Below are 16523 nucleotides of genomic sequence, written 5' to 3'. Positions count from 1 at the left end.
AGGCTGAGATCCCAGACCTTGTCCTGCTGAGGGTTTGTAATAATGTATCGGTAAAGTTCCCCCCCCCCCCCCCCCGTCTAGGACCTCAGACATCCCCTCTTAACATTGACATCCAATCCGTGTCTGTTTTTGCTGGGAGTTGTAGTCTTGCCATAGCTGGCGTACCATGGGGTTAGAGATGACTATTTCACCGTGACGTTTCTATATAATCTGCAGGTGGTGATTCCTACCTGGAGCCGATAGCTGACGGGGTGGATCAGGTGTCCGATGGTGAGTGAAGAAGACCATTCCCACCCCCCCCCCTTGCATTTCCCTACCTTACAGCTCTTTGCCCATCTATCTCTATCGCTGAATGCTGGAGTGTAATACCCCCTTTTGACCAGCAGGTGGCTGCTATGAGAACGCCACCCAGGATCGAGACGATCGTGAAGGATCTCTAGGTAAAATGACCTCACCGAGGATGAAGACGTCTGGTCATGTGATGCCCACATGTCTGACGCTCCCCCGTTTTCTCCTTTCTAGATGGCGGCTGCTATGAAAATGCCAATGAAGAAATTAAAGAGGGATCCATAGGTGCGGCCTCCGAAACATGTAAAACATATGACATCTTATATGACAGCCGCGTCAGTTCATGTATGTTCTTCCCATGTCTTAGGATCCCAGTCCTACGAAGACATGAAAGGATCCATCTGTATACGGACGAAAACCGAGGCTCCTCCCACTGAGGGGATCACGCAAGATGAAGGTCAGGACGTTCTTCTACGAGACCCTTATATACTGTAGTCATGCCTAGAGCTGTGTCCCAATTTTCCAAGGTTTTTGTAAGTATAGAGCAGTCATCTCCAACCTGTGGAAGTCCAGCTGTTGTGAAACTACAACTCCCAGCATGCCTGGGCAGCCGTTGGCTGCCCAGGCATGCTGTGAGTTGTAGTTTCGCAACAGCTGGAGGACCACAAATTAGAGATCGCTGGTAAACAGTAAGGATTTTACTCTATACATGGTCGGAATCAGAGCTAACTCTTATACCGGCCTTTCGACCTCCTAGATGCCATGGTTAACAGAGACCACGGCATCTAAGCGGTTAGACAGGGAGACCATTTTTTTTTCCGTCACCCTATCAGCCCCTAAACGGGATCACAGGGTGCTATTAGGGGGCCTAGTGAAGACCTTCAGGCCTGCCATAATTGTACTCCATGCAAGAATTGTATCGGCCGCAGCATGATGCTGCGGCCGACACGCCCCCTATGTATCTCTATGGGAGAGGCGGAGATGCAGCGTTCGTGCATCCCTGCCTCTCCCATAGAGTTATATGGAGGGGGCGTGTCGTCACGCGGATGAGTCAAGCAGAGCCGCAGTAATGCCGGGTCCCTGTACAGGAGATCGCGGGGGGTCCCAGCAGTCGGACCCCCGCGATCAAACACTTCTCCTGCGGATAGGGGATAAGTGTCTAACACTGCAGTACTCCTTTAAAGGGGTTATCCGGCCAAAGACCTCTTATCCCCTTTCCAAAGGATGGGGGATGAGATGTCTGATCGCGGGTTGCCCGCCGCGGGGCTGCGTCTCCGGTCTCTAAAAGCTCTTTGTTTCCGGGACTGGGGATGTGACCTAGCTCCTAGGGGGCGTGGCGTGACGTCACGAGGGGGGTGTATCGTGATGTCACGAGGTGCTTGGCGTTACGTCATGTCCCTAGTCCTGGAATCGGAGCTTTCCGAGACTGGAGACGCAGCCGCGCATAGAATGCGGGTGCTGCTCTTTGGCCGGATAACCCCTTTAAGTATTGCAGTAAACTGTAGATGCGATCAAATAATAATATGTTCTAAACATGTTAATCAAGTAAAAGTTAAAATAATAATAAAAAATAATAATAATAAATAATAATAAAATTATAGAAAGATAAAAATTACATTTAAAAAAAAAACAACAAAACTAATTAAAATCTTGTGAATGTTTTAAAACTCCGAACCTCCCTTTTCCCAGTTTTTACATTTAAAAAAAAATGTAAATTAAAAGTACAAAAACATTAAACTTTACTAGTATTTGCCAGGCACCAGTGTTGGAAGTGCTATTTTTAGGTGTCCTCTTTGATTAAAGGGGTGCCCCACTGCCCCAGTGTCCAAAACATTTAGTTTGGAACGCAGGGTGCAGGCTACTGGGGTCGTGAAGTCATGCACACGCCCCCAAGTGACGTCACGCCACGCCCCCTCAATGCAAGTCTATGGGAGGGGGCGTGGCGTCTGCCACGCCCCCTCCCATAGACTTGCATTGAGGGGGCGTGGCGTGACATCACTAGGGGGCGTGTGCATGATGTCACGACCCTCGCTGACCGCACCCTGTGTTCGGAACAAAAGGTTTCGGACACTGGGGCAGTGGAGTACCCCTTTAAAAAGCAACTGAAAAGTCCCATTTCAAAAATATTAAAAACAATACAGATCACCATGCAAAAAACTTTGTGGTAGGAAAATAAAGTTATAGGGGGGCAATATAGGGCGAAAGTGATTTTTCTAAATTTTTTAAATGTTTAAAAAAAAAAATCTAATAATAATAACAAACTATATAATAAAGGTAAGGTGTAATTTTTATTGCATGGTGAAAAAAAATGGAAACTCAAAAATACAAAAAAAATATTTTTTTTTTTTGGTTTTTTTCCATTTTACCCCGCAAATAACATATTTTGGTCTCCTAATATATTGTATGGTAAGGTATAGAGGATGCCATTAAAAAGTACAACCTGTCCTGCAAAAAACGAGCTCTCTAGATGGAAAAATAAAAAAAGTTATAGGGGTCAGAATAGGCAACAATTAATTTTTTTTTTTCCTACTACAGAGCTCGTTTTTTGCTCGGTGATCTGTATTTTATTTTATTTTTTTATATTTTGGGGTAGATCAGACTTTTCAATTACTTTTTAATCAATGTTTGTTTGAGAATCTGTTTAAATGCTTTTATTGCATGGTAAAGTAAAAAAAAAAACCAAAGAAATACTAAAAACAAAAATTACGCAATTGAATATTTTTTTTTTGTTTGTTTTCCATTCCATTTTTTTTTGTTTGTTGCTCTCTCAAAATGCCAATAAAAATACCAACCTGTCCTGCAAATAACGAGCTCTGTACATGGAAAAATAAAAGTTAAAGGGGTCAGAATTAGGCAACAATAAGTATTAAAAATAGTAAAATATAACAAACTATATGATAAGGTACCATGTAATTTTTTTTGCATGGTAAAAAAGAAAGAAGGGAATTCTAAAAATTAAAATGCGCAATTGCTTTTTTTTTTTTTTCCATTTTACCCCACAAATACATTTTTTTGGGTCGCTCAATATATTATATGGTAAATTAGAGGATGCCTTTGAAAATTACAACCCGCCCCACAAAAAACAAGCTCCAAACACGGATTTTGAAAAATATTAAAGATAAAAATAACATTCTGGGGGAGATTTATCAAAAGCTGTTGAGAGCAAAATGTACTGAGTTGCCCATAGCAACCAATCAGATCGCTTCTTTCATTTTTTAAAAGGCCTCTGAAAACTGAAAGGAGCGATCTGATTGGTTGCTATGGGCAACTCAGCAGCTTTTCCTCTCGACAGGTCTTGATAAATCTCCCCCAAATTGCCTACGTCATTTAGGGATTTAAAGGGGTATTCCAGGAAAAAACTTTTTTTTTTTTTACATATCAACTGGCTTCAGAAAGTTAAACAGATTTGTAAATGACTTCTATTAAAAAATCTTAATCCTTTCAGTACTTATGAGCTTCTGAAGTTAAAGGGGTATTCCAGGCCAAAACTTTTTTTAAAATATCAACTGGCTCCGGAAAGTTAAACAGATTTGTAAATTACTTCTATTAAAAAATCTTAATCCTTCCAATAGTTATTGGCTTCTGAAGTTGAGTTGCTGTTTTCTGTCTAACTGCTCTCTGATGACTCACGTCCCGGGAGCTGTCCAGCTCCTATGGGGATATTTTCCTATCATGCACAGCTCCCGGGACGTGACATCATCATTGAGCAGTTAACTTCAGAAGTTAATAACTATTGGAAGGATTAAGATTTTTTAATAGAAGTAATTTACAAATCTGTTTAACTTTCCGGAGCCAGTTGAGATATATATATATATATATATATATATATATATATATATAAAAAAAGTTTTGCCTGGAATACCCCTTTAAGGTTGTTCTTTTCTGTCTAAGTGCTCTCTGATGACACGTGTCTCGGGAACTGTCCCGTTTAGAAGCAAATCCCCATAGCAAACCTCTTCTAAACTGGGCGGTTCTCGAGACACGTGTCATCAGAGAGCACTTAGACAGAAAAGAACAACCTTAAAGGGGTATTCCAGGCAAAAACTTTTTTTTTATATATCAACTGGCTCCGGAAAGTTAAACAGATTTGTAAATTACTTCTATTAAAAAATCTTAATCCTTCCAATAGTTATTAGCTTCTGAAGTTTTCTGTCTAACTGCTCAATGATGATGTCACGTCCCGGGAGCTGTGCATGATGGGAGAATATCCCCATAGGAACTGTACAGCTCCCGGGACATGAGTCATCAGAGAGCAGTTAGACAGAAAACAGCAACTCAACTTCAGAAGCTAATAACTATTGGAAGGATTAAGATTTTTTTAATAGAAGTAATTTACAAATCTGTTTAACTATCCGGAGCCAGTTGATATATAAAAAAAAGTTTTGGCCTGGAATACCCCTTTAACTTCAGAAGCGCAAAAGAAAAGAATTTCCTCTGTAGTATTCAGCAGCTAATAAGTACTGAAAGGATTAAGATTTTTTAATAGAAGTAATTTACAAATCTGTTTAACTTTCTGGAGCCAGTTGATAGATATATATATAAAAGTTTGTTCTCCATTTGTTCCTTATTTTTATGATGGTTTTGCAGCATTTCACTTGGAGGCTGTCATAGCCAGTGGGTGGAGTCAGAAAAAAAGGGGGGGGGGGGGGCATGACTGGCTGACATAGGAAGAAAGTAGCTCCCCCCGACCACTAGAGCGGCTATGACCACAGATTGAATTTAGAGAAATCTCATTTTTTACTGATTCTTATATATATATATTTATTTATTTATTTTTTCAAATTGAGACGTTTTATTAAAGTTTACAATACTGATTCTTATATTTTTTACTTGCAGACGCAGATTCTTACGAGAACATGCAGGCGCCTCTATACTCCCAACTGGATCGCTCATGTAACCGATCCACCGAGGACCAGACCGAACCCCCCGCCCATCAGACCCCTTGGAAAGTGCCCATAGAACTTCAGAAACAAAGTATGTTACATCCTCTACAACAGTGGTCTCCAAACTGCGGACCTCTAGATGGTGCAAAACTACAACTCCCAGCATGCCCGGACAGCCGTTGGCTGTCCGGGCATGCTGGGAGTTGTAGTTTTGCACCATCTAGAGGTCCGCAGTTTGGAGACCACTGCTCTAGAATAAGAAAGTCTAACACTGAGCAAATTCTGGCACTATTAAAGGGGTATTCCAGGAAAAAACTTTTATATATATATATATATATATATATATATATATATCAACTGGCTCCAGAAAGTTAAACAGATTTGTAAATTACTTCTATTAAAAAATCTTAATCCTTTTAGTACTTATGAGCTTCTGAAGTTAAGGTTGTTCTTTTCTGTCTAAGTGCTGTCTGATGACACGTGTCTCGGGAACTGTCCAGTTTAGAAGCAAATCCCCATAGCAAACCTCTTCTAAACTGGGCGTTTCCCGAGACAGGTGTCATCAGAGAGCACTTAGACAGAAAAGAACAACCTTAACTTCAGAAGCTCATAAGTACTGAAAGGATTAAGATTTTTTAATAGAAGTAATTTACAAATCTGTTTAACTTTCTGGAGCCACTTGATATATAAAAATATATAAAAAAGTTTTTTCCTTGATAACCCCTTTAAATGGGTTGCTATATTATAGTATTATGTGCACGGTAGGGCTCTTATTTTGCCCCGTATGACTGCATTACATGGGAAAGATAGGACACTATTACATTGGTAGTGACACAGTACTTTGAGCAACGTATGGCGGCATTATTTAAAGGGGTACTCCGGTGAAAAACTTTTTTTTTTTTTTTTGTTAAATCAACTGGTGCCAGAAAGTTAAACAGATTTCTAAATGACTTCTATTAAAAAATCGTATTCCTTCCAGTACTTATCAGCTGCTGAATACTACAGAGGAAATTCTTTTCTTTTTGGAACACAGAGCTCTCTGCTGACATCACGAGCACAGTGCTCTCTGCTGACATCTCTGTCCATTTTAGGAACTGTCCGGAGCAGCATATGTTTTCTATGGGGATTTTCTCCTACTCTGGACAGTTCTTAAAATGGACAGAGGTGTCAGCAGAGAGCACTGTGTTCCAAGAAGAAAAGAATTTCCTCTGTAGTATTTAGCAGCTAATAAGTACTGGAAGGATTTAAGATTTTTTTTATAGAAGTCATTTACAAATCTGTTTAACTTTCTGGCACCAGTTGATTTAAAAAAAATAAAATAAAAAAAAGTTTTCCACCGGAGTACCCCTTTAAGGCCTGTATGGTGGTTATAGATGTGCATTGGTTTAATTGTTTTTGTCTTAGTCTTGATTTTCTATAGAACGTCTCAGTGTAAAAATAAATAAATATTGAAACATACACGAAATATGGAATGTTATATGAGCCCTGTGTGACGGTATTTTATGGAGACTTTATTGCAGCGTTAGGTATACGCCGATACTGTATGGTTACTTAAAGGGGAACTCTGTTGGAAACGAGTGGAAAACTAAAGTTTTCAAATTAACTGGTGCCAGAAAGTTATACAGATTTGTAAATGACTCCTATTAAAAAATCTTAACCCTTCCAGTACTTATCAGCTGCTGTATGCTCCACAGGAAGTTGTGTAGTTCTTTCCAGTCTGACCACAGTGCTCTCTGCTGACACCTCTGTCCTTGTCAGGAACTGTACAGATTAGAAGCAAATCCCCATAGCAAACCTCTCCTGCTCTGGACAGTTCCTGACACGGACAGAGGTGTCAGCAGAGAGCACTGTGGTCAGACAGAAAATAACAACTCTGGAGCATACAGCAGCTGATAAGTACTGGAAGGATTAAGATTTTTAAATAGAAGTAATTTACAAATCTGTTTAACTTTCTGGAGTACCCCTTTAATTGTGGCATTACATGGACAGTGCATACTAGTATTACATTACGCTTGTTTTATTTGAGAATCGCACGGTTGTGCTGTTTTCGAGCACTTTATGGTGACATTATATTGGTCACTGTCTGCGCGTACTATATGGTGGTATTATCTGGAAATTGTACGGTTGTATTGGACCCTGATGGCATCACACGGTGAACATATGTCAACATTATTTGGGTAGTGACATGGGGTATTTGAGCACTATTTGGCGCTAATATTTAGGCACAATATGGTTGTTATATGGGCAGTGTTTGTGATGTGAGTAGGGCACTGTATGGCTGTAATTTATAGCCGTAATATAGTCATATTATTTGGGCGGTAATTGGAAGTAATATTAAGGGTACGTTCACACACGCGGATTTTTTAGCGGGTTTTCTGCTGCGTATTTGAAAGGGGGTGGGCTCTTCTCGGCTTTCCGCCGCAGATTTTCCGCGGCGGAATTTACACTGCGGAAAATCCGCCTCAAGCCCCATTGAAGTCAGTAGGGACTGTGGCGGATTTTCCGTAGCGTAAATTCCGCCGCGGAAAATCTGCTGCGGAAAGCCGAGAAGAGCCCGCCCACTTTCAAATACGCAGCGGGAAACCCGCGAAAAAATCCACGCGTGTGAACGTACCCTAAAGGGGTATTCCAGGATTAAAACTGTTCTTTAATGTTGGTCTTCCTTATTGATAACCTGTTCAAAAGCAAAAGTTAAAGGGGTTATCCAGGAAAAAAAAAATTTTTATATGTATCAACTGGCTCCAGAAAGTTAAACAGATTTGTAAATTACTTCTATTAAAAAAAATCTTAATCCTTTCAGTACTTATGAGCTGCTGAAGTTGAGTTGTTCTTTTCTGTCTAAGTGCTGTCTGATGACACGTGTCTCGGGAAACGCCCAGTTTAGAAGCAAATCCCCATAGCAAACCTCTTCTACTCTGTGCAGTTCCCGAGACAAGCAGAGATGTCAGCAGAGAGCACTGTTGCCAGACAGAAAACAACAACTCAACTTCAGCAGCTGATAATTATTGGAAGGATTCAGATTTTTTAATAGAAGTAATTTACAAATCTGTTTAACTTTGTGGAGCCAGTTGATATATATATATATATATATATATATATATATATATATATATATAAAGTTTTTTCCTGGAATACCCCTTTAAGACACTATATGGTGGTAATATTATGTGAGAAGGATATGTAACATTAATTGGGCACTGAATGGCAGTAATATTTAGGCGCTATATAGTAGTCATTTTATATGAGAAGTATATGTAATATTGTTTGGGAAGTTGATGGCAGTAATATTTAGGTGCTATATAGTCGTCATTTTACATCAGTATATGTTATGTTTTTTGGGCAGTGGATGGCGGTAATATTTAGGTGCTATATAGTCGTCATTTTACATCAGTATATGTTATGTTTTTTGGGCAGTGGATGGCGGTAATATTTAGGTGCTATATAGTAGTCATTTTATATGAGAAGTATATGTAATATTGTTTGGGCAGTGGATGGCAATAATATTTAGGTGCTATATAGTAGTCATTTTACATCAGTATATGTTATGTTTTTGGGCACTGATTGGCAGTAATATTTAGACTCTATATACCAGTGGTCTCCAACCTGCGGACCTCCAGATGTTGCAAAACTACAACTCCCAGCATGCCCGGACAGCCAACGGCTGTCCGGTCATGCTGGGAGTTGTAGTTTTGCAACATCTGGAGGTCCTCAGGTTGGAGACCACTGTTATATACTAATAATATGATATATATATATATAGTTATGCACTATTTGATAGTAATGTTATTTGGGACCTGTATAATGATATTATATTTACACTTCCTTGTGTAGGTTCAGCCCTGTATAATGCTAATTGTATTGTTATTATGGACATTATATTGTTTTATTACTTGTGCACTATACACCAGTATTATCTGTTTTGCGCACTGTATGGTGTTAGTAGATGAGCACTACATGGTGACTTTATACTGTGAACAATGTGCAGGTATTTTTATGCATTGTATGGTGTACGGTATATGGTTTAGCGTGCATTGTTTTTGGGCATTGCATTGTATTGTTATTGGCGGTAGTTTTTTTTTTTTATGTTATTGTGTTGTTGTTTTTTTTGCCTGATCTTCTCCTTTTCTCTGCTTTGACAGACGGAGATTTTTACTTTTCCTATGAAAACAACAAACTGTGACAGCAGCTGAATACCGTAAAGGGATCCCCGCAGCAGCACAGCCCCGCAGCAGCACAGCCCCGCAGCAGCACAGCCCCGCAGCAGCACAGCCCAGCATTCTCCATCAGGGCCTACTATGACTATAGGGTGTCAGGACGCTGCGACGCACAATGGTCCGCACTCAGCTGAGCCCAGGCCACATAAAGCGTCTCTATGGAGATGGGGGAAGAGATCTACGAAATTTCAGTCCTGGGCTGCTGAGCTTGCAATTCACGACTTTACGATCCTGAACCTGCAATACATCTACGAAAGAATTTCCAGCACTGGCCAGGGTCAGGGATGTGAAAGAGACGCTATCAAAAAGTGGAGACTTTTTTTTTATTTTATTTTAATTAAAACTTTATATTTTTTATTATTTTTGATAATACATAAAAAAATTGGGAAAATTGCTGTTTTCACATTGGCCACTAGATGGCAACATAACACCCATAAAATCCAGAGTGGTAAACTGGGAGTCTTGCTTTATGACTGCTGTGAAAACTCAAATGAGATCAAAATAAGGCTGCTTATACCTAGGCTGTCCGGGCATGATAGGAGTTGTAGTTTTGCAACAGCTGGGGGCACCCTGATTGGGAAACACTATTTTCGACCTTGTAATGATTTTAACATGTTTTTCATATTGACAATGTTATTTAAAGAGTACCTGTCATCAAGTAAAACTTTTTATATAGTGTTCCTTATGTTAAAAGAAGCCTTATTGCAATAAATGTTCATAAAAAAAAAAAAAAAAAAAAATTATATATATATATATATATATATATATATATATATATATTTACAGTAGTTTTTACCTTTTTGAAAAGTGGCCACTAGGGGGCTCTCTTGTACTGTGTTCTGCAGGCGCTGCATAGCTTTCGGACCAGTGCCGGAAGGGCACTGGTCCTATTTTTCGGAAGTGCGAATCTGCTCATCTCTCGCTCCCTGCCTGTCAAAAATTATTTATTAATTCTTGAAATTTTAGTGAAAATTGTCTTTTTTTTTATTTTTTATTTTTTTTTTAACATTGTGTTTTTTTTTTTTTTTTTTTATAGATAAAAGTGATTTAGAAAAAAAAACAAAAAAACACACATTGCGTTATTCTTGCCATTTTTTCCCCCATAGAAAGTCACCAAAATTCACCGAAATATCTTGGCAAGGTGTTTTAAAATTCCCCAAAACAAAACGAAAAAACATAAAGCAAAATTAAAAAAATAAAAAATTTAAAGAAATTAAAAAAGAAAAAAAAACAACCACAAAATAAGAAAAAAAAAAGTGGTAATTTATACTGAATCAAATGGCTTAAAATTGTATGAAATCTTATGGTTGTACCTGTTTTTTTTTTTTTTTTTTTTTTTTTACAAAAGTTTTGGCCCATTTTATAAAAAAAATAAAAATAAAAAAAATTGTATCCGTTTTTATGTTTCTCGATCTCTCTAGACTATTCCTCAGCTACTGCGCAAGTGTACAAAAAAAAAATTGTGTACGATTTAATGGATTAAATGGAGTGAAATGTACGGTGGATACGGTTCTTTATGATTTACATAGACAGTAATGCTAAAAAATAAACAAAAAAAACATCAATTATGAAAAAAACGTAAACGGGCAAAAACGGGTGCATGCGTTGGATACGATTTGTCAATAAAAAATCTATGGATATGTCTGAATCAGTGTTTTCAGACCTCCAGGGCCTCCAGCTGTTGCAAAACTACATCTCCCAGCATGCCCGGACAGCCTTTGGCTGTCCGGGCATGCTGGGAGATGTAGTTTTGCAACAGTGTGGCTCCCTATACCACGTTATAAATCTTATCGTAGCTCCGCCGCCCTCTAGTGGTGGTTTAACATAGAGCAATGTGCAAACGAGTTGACAAATACTACAATACCCGGCATGCTTAGCGCGGAAGCGGTTTCCGGCGCGGGCCAGTGACGTCACGTGATGCGGTTTCTGTGGTAACCGGACGCTTCGGCCTGGTGATGGCGGGTCCGCGGGTTCTATTACTCGTTGTAGCCTTATATTGGGGGAGCCGGGCGGGGAGCGCAGCATCGAGCGGTGAGTGATGCATGACGTCATCTCTGTAGGCAAATGGCGTCGGCGTGACGTCACGTTTTAAAGGGATATTGTCTGCAGATCATCTCTTAAAGGGACAGTGTGACTAGGATGCCAGTACAGGAGGAATCTCCTCACATCACTGATCCTCGGGTATAGTGCGGATGCACAGACGTAATAATATCTATATATTTTATCATCAGGTGTGACAATCTGTGTGTGTGACCTTTCACCCGGAAGTTGTGACATTAACTGCTGCTGTGACCCCGACTGCTCGTCCAGTGACCCCACAAATGTCTTCTCCTTCTGTTTACCTGGAAGTACCAAGTAAGATGATACAAGTGTCAAATATACAGTGGGGATCAAAAGTTTGGGCCCCCCAGGTAAAAATGTGTATTATTGTGCATAAAGAAGCCAAGGAAAGATGGAAAAATCTCCAAAAGGCATCAAATTACAGATTAGACATTCTTATAATATGTCACCAAAAGTTACATTTTATTTCCATCATTTACACTTTCAAAATAACAGAAAACAAAAAAATGGCGTCTGCAAAAGTTTGGGCACCCTGCAGAATTTATATGCACTGCCCCCTTTGCAAAGCTGAGACCTGCCAGTGTCATGGATTGTTCTCAATCATCATCTGGGAAGACCACGTGATGTCAATCTCAAAGGTTTTAAATGCTCAGACTCATCTGACCTTGCCCCAACAATCAGCACCATGGGTTCTTCTAAGCAGTTGTCTAGAAATCTGAAACTGAAAATAGTTGACGCTCACAAAGCTGGAGAAGGCTATAAGAAGATAGCAAAACGTTTTCAGATGTCAATATCCTCTGTTTGGAATGTAATTAAGAAATTACAGTCATCAGGAACAGTGGACGTTAAAGCAAGATCTGGAAGACCAAGAAAAATATCAGACAGAACAGCTCTCAGGATTGTGAGAAAAACAATGCAAAACCCACGTTTGACTGCACAATCCCTCCAGAAAGATCTGGCAGACACTGGAGTTGTGGTACACTATTCCACTATAAAGAGATACTTGTACAAATATGGTCTTCATGGAAGAGTCATCAGAAGAAAACCTCTTCTACGACCTCACCACAAAAAATCAGCGTTTGAACTTTGCAAATGAACATATAGACAAGCCTGATGCATTTTGGAAACAAGTTCTGTGGACCGATGAGGTTAAAAATTTACTTTTTGGCCGGAATGAGCAAAGGTACGTTTGGAGAAGAAGGGGAACAGAATTTAATGAAAAGAACCTCTGTCCAACTGTTAAGCATGGGGGTGGATCAATCAAGCTTTGAGGTTGTATTGCAGCCAGTGGCACAGGGAACATCTCACGAGCAGAAGGAAAAATGGATTCAATAAAATGTCAGCAAATTTTGGATGCTAACTTGATGCCATCTGTGAAAAAGCTGAAGTTAAAGAGAGGATGACTTCTACAAATGGATAATGATCCTAAACACACCTCGAAATCCACGGGCGATTACATCAAGAGGCGTAAACTGAAGGTTTTGCCATGGCCTTCACAATCTCCTGACCTCAACATAATTGAAAATCTATGGATAGACCTTAAAAGAGCAGTGCGTGACAGACAGCCCAGAAATCTCAAAGAACTGGAAGACTTTTGTAAGGAAGAATGGGCAAAGATACCTCAAACAAGAATTGAAAGACTCTTGGCTGGCTACAAAAAGCGTTTACAAGCTGTGATACTTGCCAAAGGGTACAGTACAAGATATTAACTCTGCAGGGTGCCCAAACTTTTGCAGACGCCATTTTTTTTTTGTTTTCTGTTATTTTGAAAGTGTAAATGATGGAAATAAAATGTAACTTTTGGTGACATATTATAAGAATGTCTCATCTGTAATTTGATGCATTTTGGAGATTTTTCCATCTTTCCTTGGCTTCTTTATGCACATTAATACAAATTTTTGATCCCCACTGTATGTATATATATATATATATATATATATATATATATATATGTCTGTAGTCTGTATTATCATTTGTGTATATATATATATATGTCTGTGTGATTACGTGAGGGTTCAACAAATTTCAGGTGCCAGAATTTCGTCCTGGTTTGTAGGATTTGGTAGCCAGTGTATAGGGATTACGCACTCCTGCCTGTGCTAAGTGTGACGCTGCACCTCTTGTCACTGTTGTCACCCTCCCTCCTGCTACACCTCCTGTCACTGTTGTCACCCTCCCTCCTGATAAAACTCCTGGCACTGCTGTTACCATCCCATCTGCTACACCTCCTGTCACCCTCCCTCCTTCTGTACCTCCTGTCACTGCTGACACCCACTACTGTCACCCCCCCTCACCTAGACATGAATGGAGGGAGCATTGCGTGACCTCACTAGGGGCATAGCTGTCGCATTACGATCATGGCCTCTGGTTCCGAGTGTTCTGAACGCAATAGTGGAGTACGCCATGAACCCAGTGGCTGATAACAGGGAGCAGTAGATCAGGTTACTGTCCCTTTGTCTTTCCTGTGCAGGGCGCAGCGTTGGGCGTGTCTCTCCAGCTGGCTCATCTTCCGGAATAACACGCCGTACACCACCACCCTCCTGGGCACGGCCCCCGCAGAGCTCTTCTGTGTCTCCTCCGCTGATGGTACGAAGCTTCAGCTGTTGCAGGTCACTGTGCCGCCTCTCTGTGCTCCGCCATCTTCGCGCATCTCTCTGTGCTCCGCCATCTTCGCGCTTCTCTCTGTGCTCCGCCATCTTTACGCTTCTCTCTGTGCTCCGCCATCTTTACGCTTCTCTCTGTGCTCCGCCATCTTCACGCTTCTTTCTGTGCTCCGCCATCTTCACGCTTCTCTCTGTGCTCCGCCATCTTCGCGCTTCTCTCTGTGCTCCGCCATCTTTACGCTTCTCTCTGTGCTCCGCCATCTTCACGCTTCTCTCTGTGCTCCGCCATCTTTACGCTTCTCTCTGTGCTCCGCCATCTTCACGCTTCTTTCTGTGCTCCGCCATCTTCACGCTTCTCTCTGTGCTCCGCCATCTTCACGCTTCTCTCTGTGCTCCGCCATCTTCACGCTTCTCTCTGTGCTCCGCCATCTTCACTCTTCTCTCTGTGCTCCGCCATCTTCACGCTTCTCTCTGTGCTCCGCCATCTTCACGCTTCTTTCTGTGCTCCGCCATCTTCACTCTTCTCTCTGTGCTCCGCCATCTTCACGCTTCTCTCTGTGCTCCGCCATCTTCACACTTCTCTCTGTGCTCCGCCATCTTCACGCTTCTCTCTGTGCTCCGCCATCTTCACTCTTCTCTCTGTGCTCCGCCATCTTTACGCTTCTCTCTGTGCTCCGCCATCTTCACTCTTCTCTCTGTGCTCCGCCATCTTCGCGCTTCTCTCTGTGCTCCGCCATCTTCGCGCTTCTCTCTGTGCTCCGCCATCTTCGCGCTTCTCTCTGTGCTCCGCCATCTTCACGCTTCTTTCTGGGCTCCGCCATCTTCACGCTTCTTTCTGGGCTCCGCCATCTTCACGCTTCTCTCTGTGCTCCGCCATCTTCACGCTTCTTTCTGTGCTCCGCCATCTTCACGCTTCTCTCTGTGCTCCGCCATCTTCACGCTTCTTTCTGTGCTCCGCCATCTTCACGCTTCTTTCTGTGCTCCGCCATCTTCACTCTTCTCTCTGTGCTCCGCCATCTTCACGCTTCTTTCTGTGCTCCGCCATCTTCACGCTTCTCTCTGTGCTCCGCCATCTTCACGCTTCTTTCTGTGCTCCGCCATCTTCACGCTTCTCTCTGTGCTCCGCCATCTTCACGCTTCTTTCTGTGCTCCGCCATCTTCACGCTTCTCTCTGTGCTCCGCCATCTTCACGCTTCTTTCTGTGCTCCGCCATCTTCACGCTTCTTTCTGTGCTCCGCCATCTTCACGCTTCTCTCTGTGCTCCGCCATCTTCACGCTTCTTTCTGTGCTCCGCCATCTTCGCGCTTCTCTCTGTGCTCCGCCATCTTCACGCTTCTTTATTTTTGCAGCCTCCCTGAATTACTTTGTGACCCCTCGGACGGTGGATGCCAGTAACTTTGCCTCCATCAGTGGGCAGTACCAGGGGGCGTCCTTCATTCCGGCCTCTTCCACCACACCCGCCTTCTCCAGCTTCTACAAGGTAGGTGGTGAGTACAGGCTGCAGCCGCGGCACCACATTACAGGGGCTCCCAGCTGTTATGGTGTCTTCTCTCTTAGGCCGGTGATCTCGTCCTCACCATCTCCACCTCCGGTGCGTTGGGAGTGTTACGGCAGCCGGCACCCATAGGGGATCAGTCTCTGTGTTCAGACAACAACCCTGCAAGTAAGTGACTGGGCTCTAGGGCACTGGTTTTTAAAACTGTGGATCTCCAGATGTTGCATAACTACAACTTCCAGCATGTCCTGCTGTTGGGACATGATGGGAGTGGTAGTTTTGCACCATTAGCAAGACATAGATTGGGAAACAATGATTTAAGGATATAGGACACAGATCATTGGGGGGGGGGGGGTTACAGAACATTGATGGCACAGATCATTGGGAGCTCAGATCATTGGGGGCATAGATCATTTGGGGTACGGTGGCTCAGATCATTGGGGGTTACAGATCATTGGGGGCATGGGGCACAGATCAATGGTGACACAGATCATTGGGGCACAGATCAATGGAATCACAGATTATTGGGGGAACGCTTGGCTCAGGTGATTGGGTGCACATATCAGTGGTGGCACAGATCATTGGGGGCACTGATCAGTGGGTACAAGATGGCACAAATCAACGGTGGCACAGATCGGGGGGGGGGGGGGACACGGGGGACACACGCCCTCCTGATTCCCCCTAGACAGCAGAGTTTGGGGGAAGTGGAGAATCGGGCAGGTTGGATTTCAGCTGGATTTCCTGGTGCTGCTGAAACCTCCCCTCCCCCATGATCACATGATAACACGTCATTTTCTTCCCAGAATTCCTCTCTAATCCCTCCACATCCTGTGTGCGCCTGCTCAGCAATCTGACTGCCAGCTGCGTCACCGAGCGCTCCCTGTCACCGTCATTTTATTACCAGGACGTTGCAGTACTGAGGGTGAGAACCTCCCACTGCTATAAATTCAATATGGCCGACACAATTGCGCAAATGTCA

The 16523-nt window shown here is 42.1% G+C and overlaps 2 protein-coding genes across 8 annotated transcripts in view; both read left to right on the top strand.

Moving 5' to 3' along the window:
* CD19 (CD19 molecule) overlaps positions 1 to 10077 on the top strand; it is a 48905-nt gene extending 38828 nt beyond the window's left edge. For all 7 annotated transcript variants that reach the window (XM_056533737.1, XM_056533736.1, XM_056533735.1 and 4 more), the window contains 6 exons: positions 217 to 270; positions 387 to 440; positions 523 to 573; positions 656 to 745; positions 5125 to 5262; positions 9311 to 10077. In XM_056533737.1, the coding sequence (XP_056389712.1) occupies positions 217 to 270; positions 387 to 440; positions 523 to 573; positions 656 to 745; positions 5125 to 5262; positions 9311 to 9351 (428 nt within the window). In that variant the 3' untranslated portion in view covers positions 9352 to 10077. The remainder of the gene's footprint in view (positions 1 to 216; positions 271 to 386; positions 441 to 522; positions 574 to 655; positions 746 to 5124; positions 5263 to 9310) is intronic.
* Positions 10078 to 11285: 1208 nt separating this feature from the next.
* Positions 11286 to 16523, top strand: part of TCTN3 (tectonic family member 3) — a 9936-nt gene continuing 4698 nt past the window's right edge. The window contains exons 1-6 of the mRNA XM_056533741.1: positions 11286 to 11416; positions 11617 to 11740; positions 13917 to 14032; positions 15399 to 15529; positions 15607 to 15712; positions 16348 to 16466. Of these exons, the coding sequence (XP_056389716.1) occupies positions 11341 to 11416; positions 11617 to 11740; positions 13917 to 14032; positions 15399 to 15529; positions 15607 to 15712; positions 16348 to 16466 (672 nt within the window). The 5' untranslated portion in view covers positions 11286 to 11340. The remainder of the gene's footprint in view (positions 11417 to 11616; positions 11741 to 13916; positions 14033 to 15398; positions 15530 to 15606; positions 15713 to 16347; positions 16467 to 16523) is intronic.

This window comes from Hyla sarda, chromosome 8, assembly GCF_029499605.1.
Source record: "Hyla sarda isolate aHylSar1 chromosome 8, aHylSar1.hap1, whole genome shotgun sequence".
NCBI lineage: Eukaryota > Metazoa > Chordata > Amphibia > Anura > Hylidae > Hyla > Hyla sarda.
Note: the sequence above shows the minus strand (reverse complement) of the source record. Positions and strands in the feature narration are given on the sequence as shown.